General features: G+C 34.5%; 1 protein-coding gene across 4 annotated transcripts in view; it reads right to left on the bottom strand.

Moving 5' to 3' along the window:
- The window catches only part of SLCO1C1 (solute carrier organic anion transporter family member 1C1), a 60507-nt gene extending 42948 nt beyond the window's left edge, over positions 1-17559 (bottom strand). Inside the window, exons 1-5 of one of the 4 annotated variants that reach the window (XM_009180337.4) lie at positions 14105-17559; positions 13910-13981; positions 9992-10145; positions 8787-8928; positions 4146-4278 (exon numbers count right to left, since the gene is read on the bottom strand). In XM_009180337.4, the coding sequence (XP_009178601.1) occupies positions 4146-4278; positions 8787-8928; positions 9992-10120 (404 nt within the window). In that variant the 5' untranslated portion in view covers positions 10121-10145; positions 13910-13981; positions 14105-17559. The other 3 variants (XM_003906086.5, XM_009180338.4, XM_009180336.1) reach the window with 3 other exon arrangements.
- Positions 17560-18229: the final 670 nt, after the last annotated feature.

The following is an 18229-nucleotide window of genomic DNA, read 5'->3' as shown; positions in this document are numbered from 1 at the left end:
CCCGGCCACAAGTTACTTCTAATTCCACCCGTTCCCCTGTTTATAAGGTTATGATAGCAGCTGGGATAAAGGGCCATTGCTTAGTGGGCGGCCTGTGATAATGCTAATCTACAATCCCCCAGTTCTACTCTTGCACTCAAATTACCCTTCATATGCCACATTCTCCACACTCTTTGTACCCCTTGGGGGAGAGGTATCTGGTAAGAAAACATCCCAATATCATCTTGATTCTCATTTTATTCAGGCACTATTTGGCCAAAGGCTAGTATTCATAGGAATATGCACTGGCATATTAATAGTAAAGAACAGTTTGTTCAGCATAGTAAAGAAAAGATGTATTGCATTATTAAAATACTCAAGTTGATAAACAGGTTACCTTAAATCTGTTTTGTGCAGTCTACACCTCAATGGGTTGATGAACCCCACTGAAAATGTAAGAACATTTTTGTATGTATGTTTTTATGTGAATGCTTAAGAGAAGAGGGTTACAGGTTTTATAATTTTATCAAAGGTTCCCTGACCGTAGTAGGTTAAGAATCACTCAATGAGGTTGACTGTTTTCGATTCTTAAGTACACATGAAACATTTACCATTGAAATCATGGTAAATATAATTTTATTTTGTTAATAATTACAGAGAAACTATTGACTGTTATGATGCTTCAAGACTATTGAAGTAAGTACGGATGGTGATCATGGAGTATTTTGAAAAATTTTCATTATTTTAACTCAGTTCCTGCTGACAACAGGTTACTGTTGCAAGTATCATAATTATTTTGATTTCAAATAACTGGTACCTTATCTAAGTGCCACTTTTGTTACTAACTGCTATCTGTGATACTCTAAAAAAATTAACGTTTAGGTTTTAATTGATTTAGTTGTAAAATGAGAGTTATGGATGTGGTCTGTACCTAAACTCTGTTGAAGAAGAGACAAAGGTGTAATTATGTAAATCTGGGACTAATATTATAAATGCTTTCATATTAGGGGCTTTAGCTTTAATTCCGACCTGCATTCAAATCCTGACTGATGCACTCTTGACTTTGATGTAGGAAATTTTACAGTAGCCTCCTAAATAGTCTGCCTGCTTCCAAGCTTGCCCACCAGAGTCAATTCTCCAAGCAGCAGTCAGTGTGATCCTTTAAAAATATAAGTAAGATCATGTCACTCTGCTTAAAGCCTTCTCACAACTTCGCATCTCATTCAGAGGACAAACTAAATACTTGTACTTGTCTTAACCTTACGACTCAAAGGATGGTCTGCAGACCAGCAACATCAGCTGAATCTCAGCACCAACCCCAGGGCCATTGAATCACAATCTGCAGTTTACCAAGAGCCTCAGGTGATTCAAATGCCCATCAAAGTGAGAAACAATGTTGACATATTCTCTCATTCCCTTTTACTTCTCAACACTCATCTTCTGTGCTTTCCCCGTGGTCATTGCCTTTTAGCCACACAGGCCTCCTTGCAGGTCATCCATGCGCCACACTTCCTCTTACTAAAGAAACTTTGCCTTCACTGTTCACTCAGGCTAGAAGTCTTCTTCCCCAGATATCCACATGACTGTCCTCTTTACTATTATCAGGTCTTCTTCAAATATCATGAACTCTCTGAGCCATACGTTGACTACCCTACTTGATACTGCAACCACCCCCAACCCACCACACATACTCCTTATGTGTCTTTACTGGGTTATTTTTCTCTGTAGTTCTTACCATTCTCTGACATACTGTATTTATCTGTTTATTTTCTGTCTCCTCCTCAGAAGATCTATGAGGGCAGGGATTATTTTGTCACTACTCTTTCTTGACTGCCTAGAAAAATTATATATATATATGTGTGTATATATATATATATTTGAAATGTATATATATGTGAAATATATATATGTGTGTATATATGTGTGAAATATGTGTGTATATATATATTTCACATATATATATATATACTTGCTAAATTAATAAGTTAAATGAGCTAACACATAAAACTAAACAGCCTATTAGGAATAGGCCCTCAATAGTTGCTATCCATGATTAATAGCTTTTGTTGGATATCAAGGATATTTCTGTAAAGGAGACAGAGCACAGTTATCTGTTAGAGAACAAAAATCACAGTTTGGATAAGTACCCAGTTAGTGACTAATGTTGTGTAAAGATGGAAAGAAATTAGAGTGATAGTCCTCAGTAGAGAGCAAGCCTCATGAAGGAAGAATTGTGTGTGTGTTTGTTCTATTTTGTTTTCTCACAGAAATAGCTCCATTACCTGCCATTGTACCTGGCAAGTATATTAAATAATACATAAACAAATATATCCTCTAGCATATCAAAAATGTTGGATAAGAATCTGTCTCTGTCCCTTTGATATCCTTTGTCAACACTAGCCTGTCTGGTTGTCCGACCTTCTTTTTAATACATTTTTTCCTCTGATTTTCTTATATGGGTATTCGATATTTGTCACTAACCTAAAGTAATAAAATCATCTGTATACAGCAGCTTTAAGACAAAACCATTGCTGGTTAAAACCAGGTGGCTTAATTAGCTAAAAGGATTGATAACAGACAACAATGATGACACAGCTACTAGTTAGGCTGGTAACCTTTATAAGCATTTTACCTGTGTCATCTCACTTAATATTTGCAATGGCATTATGAGCTAGGAATTATTTTTAATACCTGTTTTAAGATGCAGAAAGTGAGACCTAGAAAAATTAAGTAATGTAGCCATTGTCACATGGAAGAGCTACTGATCCACTGTAGAGTGATTTAAGTCTAGAGTAATGGATTTATCCATCCTATGTGACTACTTTCACGTTTTTAATTGTTTCAGTAGTGGAACTGCTTTTCCCCCTGAGTAAACTGTCACATGGAGGCTCAATGAATCGGCAGATAACAGCAACTAAGATCAAGCAGGAATTAGGCAGGTTGGAGACCCATTTTCTCATTCTTCTTTTCCATTCCTTCTACAGGCTGAACACATATAACATTTCTGTGGAATCTCAATGATCAAGGAAACTTCTGACCTAGGGAAGGAGGTTGTCCAAAGAGCAGGCAGCAGCCCCAAACCACAGAACCCCCCAACTGAAAATTTAGGGTCCCAGGAATTCACCCCAATGGGTAGAAAATTCTCAAAGAATTCTGGGCCCTACCTTGATAGATTGGCTAGGGAGGTCAAAATCTGACTGTACTTATATAAGTGGTCTAGAAATTCAAGAAAAAGTTCAGACTAGATCATTTCTAAGTCTCTCCAGCTTTAAACTGTCCTGATACAATGATCTAGAGTGGACAATAAAGTATCACTTGAAATATAATTTTCTAAAATATTCTCTTACTTTGAAACCTTTTGGTAGTCATTTCCTTTATCAGCAATAGATAAACACAGAGAAAGGCAGTGACATGGGTATATATGCAGACTGCTGCTTGATAAGTCAACTGACCTGTTTTAGGGTTCTGGTTCCATAATTACAAGACACCTAAATTTACAAAAGTCATAAAACTCTTCAAGTCATGGTGTCTGGTCCTTAGCTCTAAAGTAAAAAAGATAAACTATGTTCTCTTACCCCACAGGTTACTATAAGGGTAAAAATGATATAGGTAAAAATCTTCGGAACTACTAAAGTCATGTGCATGTATTAACAAAAGTACCAAAAGTAGGCTTTAGGGTTAGAGGATACAGACACCCCGCTTCCACTGATAAAGGTCTAAGAGATACTGTTGAGACACTGAATAGTTGTTTGAGTTGATAATATATCCCTGAGTTAATTATCTACCAGCCAGTGTTCCCTAATCCAGAATTTATTATCTGTAGTGTTCATTAATTACCTATTTGACATTTACCACATGTTAATTTATTTTCAGTTACATATTTTGCCTCCACAGCTAAATTAAAGCATTTGACTCAAAGCATAGTTGGTAAAATCTTTCTTTAATCTTGTTGATATCAATATACAGTAATCTATCAGTTTTTTTACAGTTTGTTGTCAGAAGAAAAATTATAAAATTGTTCTGAAATTTTATCCAAAGAGAATGTAATAAAAGTAAGACAAAGTTATCATGCATTAAGCTTAAATTTACATAATTAATTGTCATCATAAAAGGGAGAAATGCAGTTGTTTGGAAAGGCAAGGAAAAGATGATTGCTTTAGACTTACTGCTCCATGAAGAACTGAGGCATTGCAATGAGCAATGTTCCAACTCCCATTATTAGACACCCTGCTCCAATTATTTTTGGCCTGTGAAGTTTGGCTCCAAAGTAGCTAACAAATGTTATAACTAAGAGATTCCCTTTGAGGAAAAGAATAAAACATCATAAATTAGAGAACTTAGAAAGAAGTCAACAGCATAACCGAATGAATGTATATAGCAGACCAAGCAATGTTTTCTTTTGACTAAGCCATCTCTGCATCATTTAATTTTTTTCCTTTAATCCAATATGACCCTTGAAATTCTCATGTTCATTACTTCAATCACCTCATCCCTTTATCGAAATATTTTAATTCAATCCTTCTACCTCACTTCACCCAACCTAATTATTCTAATTATTTGTCCTTGTAAAATATTTTATCAGTAAGTCAAATTCTAGAAGGCTTCCTTTAGTTTCTCTCTTAAATATTTTTTAGTAATTTTGAAGTAAACTTCATATTTTTTCTTTATTCATTAAAATTTCTGTGAAAACTTCTATTAGTGTTCTAACTGCTCGTGAACTACATTACAAATTATTTAGCTGATATCCTTTATAGAAAAATTAAACACGACTGTACTTCACTTTAAATGAAATAAAATGATGAAACACATTTACACAAATGATATTTTATGATTTGTTAATAAACTTTGTACAAAAAGATTAAGACTCAAAATAGAAATAAAAATTATTCCACATAGGCAACTTCAGGTATACATCAATTATGTAACTACAACATATGTCTATAACACAAATTTTATGAAATACAAAATCTCCATAAAATATGCCCATCTATCTCTTTTGTGAAAAATGGTTTAAAACTCTTGGGGTTTTTTTGAAAATAGAAATTATGGTTTCCCAAAATGTCTCTACTGAAGCATGTGATACATTACTTTTAGTTGATGATGGTGATAAGTGATTAAACACACTTCAAGTAATATCTCTCAGGCTTTGCTATGCATAAAAATACTGAAAGGAAATGGTTAAGCAAATGGAAACTTGTTAAAAATGCAGATTCTTGGCAAATACCAAATGTTTCTGAGTCCATGGCTCTGGGGTCAGGCCAAGAAATCTGCATTTCTAATACTAAGTCCAGTGTGTTGATGGAGATGATTCCTAGAACATGCTTTGATAAACATTGTTAAGGTTTTAGACTTCAAGGGACTTTAAAGCTTTAGCTGTATTTATTTGAGATATTTAGTTTTTAAGATGTACAGTGCTAGATAGAGTAAGATCTTAACAATTTCCCAGCAATTGATTGTGATGGCTAATGCGTGGCCTTGCTTTGAAGTCCTCCTCATTTCCAATTTTGGGGCAAAAGCATGTTTCCCTATATCTGTAAGCAATCATCTAATTTACTACTGTTCACTCACATTGCCAGCTTTAGTAAATTGGAAATAAAGCAGTAATTTTTGTGGGCTTGAGGATAATAAGAGTGATAGTGAGAAACATGACTTGAACAGTGGTCCTAGTCTTTATGGCTCCAAGAAGAATTAAGCTCTTCTTAATGTTCATATTAAAAAACTAATAACTGAGCACAAGATTTCTCATTTGAAATTTAAGAATTTAGTGGAAGACATTGTACATCATATTATTTTGATAATCTATCTATATGTTTGTTAATTTACCACAATAAACAAACCAATAGAAACTGAAAGTTGACTGTGACTTTATAGGCAATTCTCTCCTATTCTCGCCTACACTTCACCAACACCACACAATAAAGGACTCCTGTTTACAGGCTATTTCTGTGTTATGTTAATGGGCATATCATATACAAGACAATATGAGTTCAGTATCTGTAATATGTATATATATATACACATATATATATACACACACACACACATACACACTGTATCTATCAAAGTTTTTGCTTCCTTAATATCTTTTCTGAGATCTCAGGAGATACACTTGGAATGTAAATGATGATACAAAATCTTTAAAAAATGAAATTGGATATAAAAATTTTTCCGTATCTACCATCATTAGCCTCTCACAAAAAAACAGATACAGAAAGTTTTAGAAATATGTCTTACCAAACTTTAAAGTAACATATTCTTGCTCTCTTCTCTCTTTTTCTCTCTATGCACACACATGCACGCGCGCGCACACACACACACACACTTCAGATAACAGAAAAGAAAGAAAGCTATTCAATTCATCTTGTAAGGCTACTATTTTCTTAAAACCAAAACTGGTCAAGGATAATATAAGAAAAGACAATTAGAGCCTAAACTTGGTTATGAAGATAGGTGTAAAAATCCTAAACAAAATATTAGCAAACTGAATAGTATATAAAAATAAAAATATCCTAACCAAGCGCAATTTATTATACTAGTACAAGAGTAACACCAAGTAAAAATAAATTATTAATTAAATCACTATATAACAAATGGAAGGGGAATAATTCCATAGTTAACTTAATAGACATTGTAAAAGTACTGAATAAAATTAACCATTCATTTATGGTAGGAAAAACAAATCTGAGCACACCAGCTTTTAAAGTGTATCTATCAAAACCACAAAGCAAGCATATTGCTTAATGCTAAAATTTTAAAAGTATTTGCATCAAGGTCAAACAGAAGAGAAAGATGTCCATTGTAAATGCTTCTCTTCAACATAGTACTGAGGCTAATGTAATAAGGTAATAACGACAACAACAACAACAACAAAAAAACAGATCCAAGAGTTGCAAAGAAAGATACGAAATTATATTTTGTTTCAGACAATTTGTCCAGAAAACTCTACAGTTTCCATGGAAAATCAATTAAAACTAACAGAATTTCAACAAAGTTGCCACATACAAATAACATAAAGATGGAGGATGATGTTGGTTCCAGAACCTTGGAAGGAAGGAATGCAAAAAGAGGCAAAAGAAATAAATTAAGATTATGTTCAGGAAAGTCATTTGTCTGGAAATTTATGTAATTCAAATAATTAGGGCAAACCTGTGATGTTTGGGATGAAGGTTTTCAACGGAAGTAAGAGAACTTTTAAGCCATTTTAAGGCAACTGATCCAATAAAGAATTTATATACGTAGAATAGTCTAGAAGAATTAATGTGAATTTGGAGTCATGGGTTTCTGCTACTTCCGGTGAAAACTTAGTACTCTCTATCGACTTTTCTCTCAAGTTGCATCGGGACCTGGGACCCCAAACAAAGCTTTGGACCAAATCATTTATATGCCTCTTCAGCTCTGAAATATTTTTATATAATAATCTAGAGTGAGAAAAACATCAAAACATCATGATATGTAATGTTTTGCCTGCTCATATCTGCTCTATTCTTTTATCTGCACCAGTTACCTCTTTCTCCTTGTTTCCTCTCATGATATAATGTGTCAGCCTTTACCTTGATTCTCTTTGGCCCTTCATTCAGCGCAGGGCCATCAGTAGAACAGGGCTCAAGGAATAAATCAACCATCTGGGCCAATCTAAGCAAATTACATAAAAGATTGATGTGATCAGATGTTTCGGAAACCTGCTACACAAAGTGTGATCAACTGACTAGAAGCATCAGCATCATTTAGGAGTTTATTAGAAATTCAGAATTTTTTTCTGTTCCTACCGAATCAGGTTTTAAAAAAGATTTTTAAAAGATTGCCCAGTAATTTGTGTGGACATTAAAATTTGATTGGCACTAAGAAATGTCATTCTGGAAGGATGACAAAAGATGAATTTGGGAAGCAAATGCCTGAAGGCAAAAGGTTACTTACTCATTTTATTTTTTCTGTGATATTCAGAGTGAGAACCAAAACACATAGTATGTACAAAAAGAAATAAATTGTTAAGGGGTTGAAAAATATGTATTCACTGTTCTGAAAGTTCACCAGGTAAAGTTAAAATTGGAGCAGTTAGAGGTTTTACTATAGCGTATATCTGAATCTAAACGAGCCTTAAGGACCAGAGAGGGTACTGTTTTGTTTACTTCAACAAAAAATTAAAGCCTTTTAGTTTATCAATTCAGGAAGCAGACTAACTAGGATTATCCTCTTTAAATTACTTCTAAAATAGTGACTCAAATTACTCGGTCTTTTTAATTTCTAAGGAGTCTATAGTCAATTGCTAATCAAAGACACCTGAGATTTGAATTTTTATTGCCTGCTCGAATCTTGTGCTCTGGGTAATAGAATTCCTTTATTCTTCTTTCTTGGCCACTGGGTGGAAAAATCCCTTTTATGATGTAACTTCTTTCATCATTGCAGTACATTCTTGTAGAGCGCATTTGGATTATTCCACATCTCTAAAATTGAATCATAGGGCTCCCAGGGTGTATTGCTCTTCTGTAAAGACACTTCTACATATTTATAACTCAAAATACCAATTAACATCTCACCCTCTTCGCCAAGAAAGTCACTTACTCTGATGTGGAACTCTGAATTGTGTGAACCATACAATACCGAACACCTTGGGAGAAAAATTTACTGTTGATTTCTCTGAGAAAATTGCCTCTCCTGTAGAATAAGATCATGGCAAATTCTGTCCCCCCCAAAAAAGATTTTATGAATAGAATCAGATCCCAGCAGACAACAGAATGCAGAAGATGTCCTGTAGCGACGCCTCTAAGATCTTGGGCTTAAAATTAAAGTCAGGCATCTGTAATACCTACCGATTTCAAAACTACCATCAATAACTCCCACCAGTGAAGAAGGGATATCAAACCTTCTCTCTATCTGAGTGATGGTGCTCTTCAGATAGCCTTCTGCCAATGCTTTGGCAAAGTAAACAAAAGACAAGGCACCCAAGAACACCTGGAAAATATGACAGGTCACACTTAGTCTGACTCCAGCTTGACATACAGTTGGAAACTAAGTAAACAGACAAACAAATACAAAACAAACAACAAAGAACAATGTATGATATCAACTTTATTCTCGCTGAAATTCAAACACTGATCAAGGTTTCCACCAGCCTTAAGCACATGTACATTTTCAAAAGTTCAAATTCTCTTGGAATTTAAAATATATATTTGATTTTTATGCGAAATGTGTATTGAATTCCCTTTGTCTTCTTCCACTCTGGTCCAGAGGGGCACTCAAAGGAGTCTTACATCAAAGAGTCAGTGTATGGTGAGATATTCATTGGTAAGAAAGTAAATGAAACCATAAGCCACACAACTGACATCCTATAACACATCCAGCATTTGAGAGTATGTATTTCACAGGGTGGTGCGTGCACCAGCAGGGAACATAATGTACAGACTGAAAAAGTGCAACTATTATTCCTTGTGTTTATGTTTATGCTTATTAAATTCATAGTCCAATATTTTTCTCAATGGAAAACATGTCTTTGATATCCAGCTTATATATTTTGCTAGACATGGAACTGTGACAGAACATTCATAGGGAAGGTTAGCATTTATATGAAAAAAACAGATTTGTTGAGCGAATATTTGTATAAAGAAAGAATAGGAGCACACAAAGCTGCATTAAAAAGCAGCTCTTCTCCTTACTCTGTAACATTATTCCCATTTTTATTTGCAAAATGGGAGTAATGTGATGTTTCACAGATTAAATGTTATATCTGTGCTTGGCGTAATATCTGGCACATGGCAGAAGTTCAATAAATAGTAGTTTCTACTATTTCTGTCTTTTCTGTTTAGGAGGGGCATTTAAATGAGCCCTGGAAAGTAATTTAACCCACATGGTCAGGTCCAGAGATTGCTTGCACCACCTGGCAAGGTGTGGTTTTAGTAAATTGCATCTAAGATCGTTTTTTAAAAAGGAGAAAACAATGCTCATTCTAACTTCATATAGAAGATATCTGGACAGAAAACTAAGAGCATCAACACTATTTACTTCTTGGTTGCTCTACCTTTAGTTCACCACAGCATGGTTGCTTTTCCTCTGAGGAGGGATATTCTGTTTTAAAAGAAGGCCTTCCAACAGGTTGCACTGAAGTTTTGCAGAATAACTGGATATTTTCTTTGGATGAAGTGTCCATTATAAACACATTCCTTGACTCTGATCTGTCAAAGTTAGTTTTTAAAGTAAGAATAAATAAATAAATAAATAAATAAATAAATACTACACAATTTATTAAAGTTTTTTATTCAACAGTATACCACAATTCTATGGACCCAATTTAAAGTGAATCTACCTTTTGTTGTCACAGTAAGTTGGCAAATGTTTTCAATTAAAATCAACCAGGATATCTGATTAACTAATCCTGCTATTGGAACTCTGTAGCCAGCATTCTTTCTCAATCCCTCCAGTTTAAGCCTCATTATGGCAAAGAATAAATTTAAGTGTTGCCTTTGGAATAAATAATGAGGCAGAATTTTGCTAACTTTGTGGTCTTGCCAGTTTAAACTAGGAGCAAGCAGGAAAGGAAGAAGAGGAATTCAACTATTTGAATATTGATTCATTAGAATAAAGTCTTTAAAGCCTTTAAATCTGTCTTCATAGCAAAACAAATAGAAAAGTTTTACATTCATTATAGATCCTTATACCACCTTATGATTCCTGTAGCACCCAAAGTGAGCCTTAAAATGGGACAAAAGAGAAGAGGTCCAATTTGTGTATTGTTTTTGTTTGACAAATAAGGGAGCAACATGATTTGTGCCTCAGGCTTAGATTGAATTCAGGTGAAAGAACAGTCTTTGATCAGTCTTAAAAAAGACAGCCTTGCTTCCCATGCTCAATTTCCCACCGCCCCTCACAGGACGGGATCACACATTGAACCTATTTTCTCCCTGTTCACATCAATATTTACATATCCTGTGCCCCTACTTCTTTAGGATTCCACATGGCTCAGTGCCTGCCTGCTAATCTAACCTAAATCAAGGAATTCAACAAAGTAATTTCTCAGTCTCCCTAATATTGCCAGATGATACAATTGTACATTAATAGAGAACTTCTATATCCACATCATAGAAGTGGAATAATATTATTCCTAAAGGAATAATGTTATGAGTCAAATTTCGTGTATTGTGGCAGAAATTTATTCTGACTATGTGTATATCACCTTGACTTTATGCAATGCTTGTTTTGTGTTTACTAAACCTCATCCAACATCATTTCAATTCATACTTTCTCAAACTGAAAAATCAAGTAATAGTAGTATAAACGGTTTGCTTTGTGTTAATAATAAGAAGGTAAAACATCAGAGGACTTCAACAATTTAAAAGTTAAGTAGATTCCTCCAGGGAGTGGGAAATGAGTAAAGAAAGGATGAGGCAAAGGTCTGGTTTCAAAAAAATTATTATTAGGCTTTTAGATTCATTTTATAAGCATGCATAACTTTAATTTTTTAATTGAAAAAGAAGAGTGAAACAGAAAAATTTAAAAACAAAAAATAAGCAAAACAAAGAGCTAATAACGCTAATCAAGACAAAAAACAAAGATACAAATACATATTAATGAGATAAAACAGATATTTAGGAGTATAAAACATAAGAAGATGCATCAAATGTAGAAGTAAGTTTAATATCTTGACTTAATGGTTAAGTTTCTAGCAAATACTCATTACCTTTATTGATAAAAACCAGAAGAGAAAATAGTCAGGAAAGACATTATCAAAAATACTCTGAAACTATTCCCTAAACAAAGATACTAAGGATAGATGATGTACCAGAAGTGCTTTATCAAGGGATATTCTTTGAGGAAAGATAGCAGATAATGGAAACAGATAATCTTTGTCTCCATTAGTTTGACAAAACTAAAATTATCTTGGTAACAAAACAGCACAAAGATAGCACAGTAAGGAAAACTTCAGATCAAGCCCACAGATTACAAAAATTCTAAGTAAAATGCTAGCAAATCCAAATTAACTCTTATTCTATGGTTAGAATTATTTTAAAAGATGAAACAATTGGTTAATTACAGGAAATTTATTCACGTAAATTACCACATGAATAATTCAAAATAAAAAATAGAATTTCAGTACATGAAAAACATGTTGATAAAATTCAGCATCTATTACTGATTTAAAAAACAAAGTTTAAGAAATGAAGAATATAGAGATTCTTCCTTACCAGTATCTGATACCAAAAGCCAACTTCCTATATCTACTGAGTCACTAGGACTACTTTTCTAGAACAATATTTTGCCAGGACAAGGAAAACAGGGTTTGGGAAACACAGAGTTATACAATGACAATGTTAAATAGATATCTTTACTACAAAACTATGAGTAAAAACATTGCCAAGCAAGAGATATACGAACCAGAAAGGTTTTAAAATAAGAAATGGATAATTACTAAATTTATGGCTTAAATTGCAATCTTCTTCAAACAATTAAATTATATAATTTAAATTGGCCTTCTGTTTTGGGGATTCAGATATCATATTATTTCTCATCAGTCATAATATTAAAGCCAGTGGCCAGAAAATACAAATAAATTGTTTAATAATAAAATATGCATCACTTATCCTAAATTTATCTTTAAAAGATCCAAAGTGTTACATCTAGAATGCTAATGCCAAAGAGAAAAAATAATTATGTCAAAAACACTACTGAAAAACTTGAGACACTATAGGACATTTTAAGTTATCTAATATATGGAGGTATTGACAGAAAAATCACTGTAACTGAAATTCAAAAGTGATAACGAAAGATAAATATAGTCATCTCAGTTCACTTTGTGTTAGGGCAAAATAGTATCCAGCTTAAACTATTGGCACTACATAGCTTTACTGAAGTGTCTTGATGGCTAATGCGCAAATTATTGCAAGTGTAGTATGTTCCAAGGAGGCTACAGTTCATCTCCTGTAAAAAGAGAGGGAAGGAAGCTCAATGACATGAATGGAAAGATCCTTGGGGCCTGAAGGCTCTCTCTCTTCATTTGCAACTGCAGAAGTAGAGCAAGAGTACACAGTTATTCAGAATGATTTGCATTTGGCAAATCCTTAATTGATCTCTGGCCACTTGAATAGATTCTTCCAGGAAAAGACATATGACAGTTTTCATCCAATACCCTGGGTTTGGAGCATAACTTATTCTGGAGGCCAAAGAAAAACAAGCCAAGCAGTTTCTCTTCCTTTAGTTCAAAAACATTGAATAATCTATCCTCATGAGTTTCAAAATCAACCCTTCGAATTTTAAATATAGAGAGCAAGTGGCTTATGAAGATTGTAGTTGGATCCCACAGATGTACTCAACCCCTCCGCTCTGCAACTGATTCGGACTCTGTCCAGCAATCGGTCCCCAAGGACTGCCACAGAGAAAGTCCTAAAGGCAACCACGCTCCTCCCTGTCTTCTCTTGGCCATCTCCCATGAGGAAAACCTCTGTCCGGGCTTGACTTCTGGGCACCAGGTTGCCTCCCTTCAGACGAGCTAAAAAATAGCCTCATGGCAGTTGCTGGAGAGGAGTGTGTGTTGTTTAAAAACTAATTTCCCAAACAATACAAATTATTTGTGTCCGACTCAGATTTAATAAGTACTATTTTTGTGTTGGGTGATGTATGTACTTTTTGTAATCCTTAAAACAACCCAACAAGCATAGTATTAGAATTCCATTGTTTAAATTAGATGGCCCAAAGCAATTAAGTGACTTGTCAAAAGCTAAACAACTTACAAGCATGAGATTCAAAATTTGAACTCAAATTTGAGTTTATCTGATTTCCTTAACCAATCTTCTGTCTTATTTCCATCAAACTAACAAGGGGATCATCATCTTTCATTGATAATTTTTATGGATAAAACATAAATAGCACATAAATTAAGGGTTAATCTCCCATAAGAATCTGATGTATTAGTCACAAAATATAAAATGAGAGAACCAAGTCTTACCTGGAGGTAGAGATCAAAGATAGCCAGTTCCTTTCAATGTGCTCAGCAAGAAGATGGACCACACACCACAGGCTGAAAGAGGAAACTGAGGTAAACTCCACAGCAATTTTGAACAATTTTGCCAGGTGGGGAGAGCGTGGGTGAACACAGGCAGAGCAGATTAGGGGAAAGAAAAGATGAAGGGCATGGTCTCACCCCTGAGCAATCTCTTCTCTTTCCTCTTTCCTCCTGGCCTCTTTTTTCTGGCAGTCAGCAGAGAATTGGCCACGCTGGCAAGGCCACTGACGTGCATCTCAGCTCCCAGGGCACAGAAAGAGCTGAAGCTTTTGAGCCATTTCTTTGCAATTTGCTGCAAGTTTAAGGCCACACGTGATAAAGCTTTCTTTATGGGAGAGAGTGAATAAAAGAAAAGACCACTTGTGATCTTACTTGCTGATTCCCAGAAAACACAACTCCGCAGGGGGCAGAGGGTAAGGGAACAGAAGCCAGAGGAGGGCGGAAGTTTATACCAGAGACCTCTCCTCCTTCCAAAAAGTTTTTAAGCCAACTATTCCTTAGGGACATCACTGGGATCCTTGTGTTTTCTTTGTTTGTTTGTTTTTGTTTTGTTTTGTCTTTAATGGTTCTTGGGCTAATTTGCTACATGGTTTTCTTTTCCATTGGTATTCTAGACTCTTTAGGGACGAAGTATCAGGTCACATCAAAGCTCTGCAGTGCTCTGTACAGAAAGAGTTAATTCTCAGAGACATGATCAATTGCTCATATTTACAATTTCTATGAGTTTTGAAAACAGAAAAAAAAAACACACATTGAATTTTTGGCATTGTTTATTCTGCCTAATTCCAAGGATAAAGAAATCCTTGCACTGAGAAAGTCTACAATTCTAATAAATTCTTTTTCCAAGAGAAAAACTTTAGAGGATCTTAAGCAGTATTAGTTTGCATTTGTTTTCTACCAACAAATAAGTTTGCTACAAGAATTATCCAAGATTCACCCTACTCTTAAGTGGCTGAGACTCTGGGATGGTCACTTAATTTTACTGAGTCTCAACCTCTTCCTTTGTAAAGCAGAATTTTTTTTGTTTAAAAAAAACAGTTTTATAGGGTTGTTTTAAGGATTAAATTATATAATGTATTCAAAAGCACGTTGCAAGAAAATGACTGCAAGGTATCATCATTTTATATATATAGAGAGAGATATATATTTGGTTCACATAATGGTCAGGATAGTTAATCAATATTATTCAAGCACATTTTACTACAAAAGAAAGAAAAGAAAAATGGGTTTATCTTAAACCTTGCAATGAAGCAATGGTGTTTTCAGACTCTGAAAGGCCAAATATTTCACTTTAACAATCAAACCAGACTTTTCCATTGGAAATAGTGAGCAAACATCCGAATACATTGAGTGTTAGTCTAGACTTCTCAGTGTCTAACAGGTGGCCAGGCCACTGTTTTATTAAAGAGGAGATAATATTTACCAACCCAAAGGGCATAATTTTCCTCACCAAGAAATGAAATTCTCCCCTGAGAATGTAATTTGGTCTATTCCCAACTGGCTCAATTTCACTCTCCAACATGATTCCTTTTCTTATTTCCAGAGTCCACAGTTAATGTTACTGTTTTGAATGCACATAATTTTTACACTTATTCAGACCTTCTTATATGCACCTTTGCATTGGATTGTGGCCTACTTTAGCCTTTCATTCCCATTTCCAAACTCTAGACCAGGGGGTTAACAAACATCTATAAAAGGCTTTGTAGGATCATGCGATCTCTATCACAACCACCCACCTCTGCCATTGTGGTGTTAAGTTAACCACAGACAACATAAAAATGAAAGCATTTCCTAAGACTGCAGTAACAAAGTACCACAAGCTGTGTGACTTTAAATGGAACTTTATTGTCTCACACTTTTGAAGGCCAGAAATCCAGGTGTCAGCAGAGCCATGCTCCCTCTGAGACTTGTAGGGAAGAATCCTCCTTACCTCTTCCACCTTCTGGTGTTTGCCGACAGCCTGAATTCCTTGTTTTATAGGTGTATCACTCCAACAGCTGCTTCTGTTACCACACGGCCATCTTCTCCCTTTATGTCTCTTTCTTCTGTTCTTAAAAAGACACTAGTCATCTTTGACTAAGGCCCACCCTAATGACCTCATCTTAACTTGATAAGGTCTGCAAAGACTCTCTTTTCAGAAAAGGTCACATTCACAGGTACAGGGGTTCAGGACTTGCTCATATCTTTTTGGGAGACACAATTCAAGCCAGGACACTCATATTCTCATTTTCCTCCTTACTTGAATTTTTTCCTGCAATTATTTTACTCACTTCCTTCTGTATAACCTCAATTCTTCTGTTTCTCTTTCAATTTATTGATCTTCCCAGGCAAACCTCACCTCAGTTGAATCCACTTTCTTTCTCCTTAGTATTTCCATCCGCACTGTTTTAAATGAATGATTGAAGAACAACTGAGTAACATGACCTTAGGGCTTATTTTATATTTATAACCACTAAACTCACTGAGTCATAGAGGCATTGCTAGACATAATACCTTTTAATGACCCAATCACTTTACCTCTCTCAAATCTTCATTTCTGTTTGCACCCTGATTATTAGCTGATGATCTTGTCTAGGAAATTCACTAAAAAAACCCAGAAATATTGGGAGAAATATTACACTCTGTCCTCATGACATCTACTCTCTACCCAAATGTACATTGCTATTAGCTGTCTTCCTTCCTGCTCCTACAGTCCATGTTTCTAAGCCCACATTTTAGTCATATTCCTTGTATATATTTCCTCTCCTCCAGTTCATTTTTCACCAACTCTAATCAGTTTTTTCCTTTACCACTCCAATGCAAATATTTTCATCAATAACATTAAAGGCATTCACAGTAATAAATCCAGTGATCAATATCCAGACCTCCTTTTAATTGATGTATTAGCAGAATTATATGTCATTAATGTGCCCTTCTCTTGGATACATTTTATTCACTTGGTTTCACCACACTCCCCTGGTTTTCCTCCTACTTCAGTGGTCATGTGCTCTTAGTCTTCATTGCTGGAGTGTTCCAAAATTCAATCTGTAGAATATCTTCTTTTGCTGTCTATATTTACTTCCTTAATGACCTTATCTGGTGTCATGGCTTTAAATGTAATCTATAATATAAGATCCAGTGAGGTTAGGCAATATGTTGTATACCCAAATTTGAGTTAAGAGTTTTTCAGTCTGGAAACATGTATACATATATACAGTAGATACACACACACACACACACACACACACACACAGAGAGAGAGAGAGAGAGAGAGAGAGAGATATCTACGTGTGTGTGTGTATTAGCACTCTCCACTGAAAAGGTCTAGAAACAATGATCAACTAAGTAGCAATCAGTGCAACTAGCACCATAAATAAAGGCACCATGGATCCTTGGTAAGTGACTAATACCAGCTGTAAAGACATAAGATGGGCCTGGAATATCTTGTCATAAAAAGGAGCTAGGATGCCTTGAAGAATACATTGTGCCAATAGGAGTCAGAAGCCAGCCTGAACAGGCTCCTGCTAATCAAATATAGGAAAGTTTGAGCATCAGTAAGAATGACTGTAATGGTTGAAACATATAAAATAGTAATGGTTGAAACATTATTTTAATAAAATTTATGTTAAAAAACACTATAAAAACATCACATGGTCATTTTGGAATAATTCTAAACACAACTTAAATATTAATATATTTAAACATATTAATATTTATATATTTATATTATATATAATATATATCATATTATATATAAATATTAATATATTTAAAATTAGCGGTATTTAGGGAGAAATTGTGTGTTTATCTTAGCTTTCCTATTCCATTCTTTCCTTAGAGTTATTACAGAGTAAAGATAAATTTCTCTTCATAGAATTCCAACTAATAAAAAAAGGATGAGAGAATATTATAATTTTCTTTTCTTTCTTAGGGTAATTAATATTTATTGAAATGTAATTCAATCTTAAAGTATCCTGAAAGGATTTTGGTAAGGTTTTGAAGTTTTACTGAAATAATACCAGTGCAACCTTGGTTCAGTCCAACAAATAGTCTGAAAATAAAGGCTATTCTCCAGAGATGACAAATTTATTTGTAGAACAGTTTTAATAAAAACAAGATTAAAAATACAAAATCCTTAAACTTATTTGAGTCAAATGCAACAGTTAAAGGAAAAAATGTAGAAAATATACTATAATTTTCAATCGCTTTTAGATTGGTAGAACTCTAATGGGTTTTATTTGCACAGCTTGGTTTTTGTGTCACAGTAGAGAAATTGAGAAAGTA

This window comes from Papio anubis, chromosome 9 (assembly GCF_008728515.1).
Source record: "Papio anubis isolate 15944 chromosome 9, Panubis1.0, whole genome shotgun sequence".
Classification (NCBI taxonomy): Eukaryota; Metazoa; Chordata; class Mammalia; order Primates; family Cercopithecidae; genus Papio; species Papio anubis.
The sequence above is the reverse complement of the archived record's forward strand: the minus strand, read 5'-3'. Positions and strand labels throughout refer to the sequence as shown.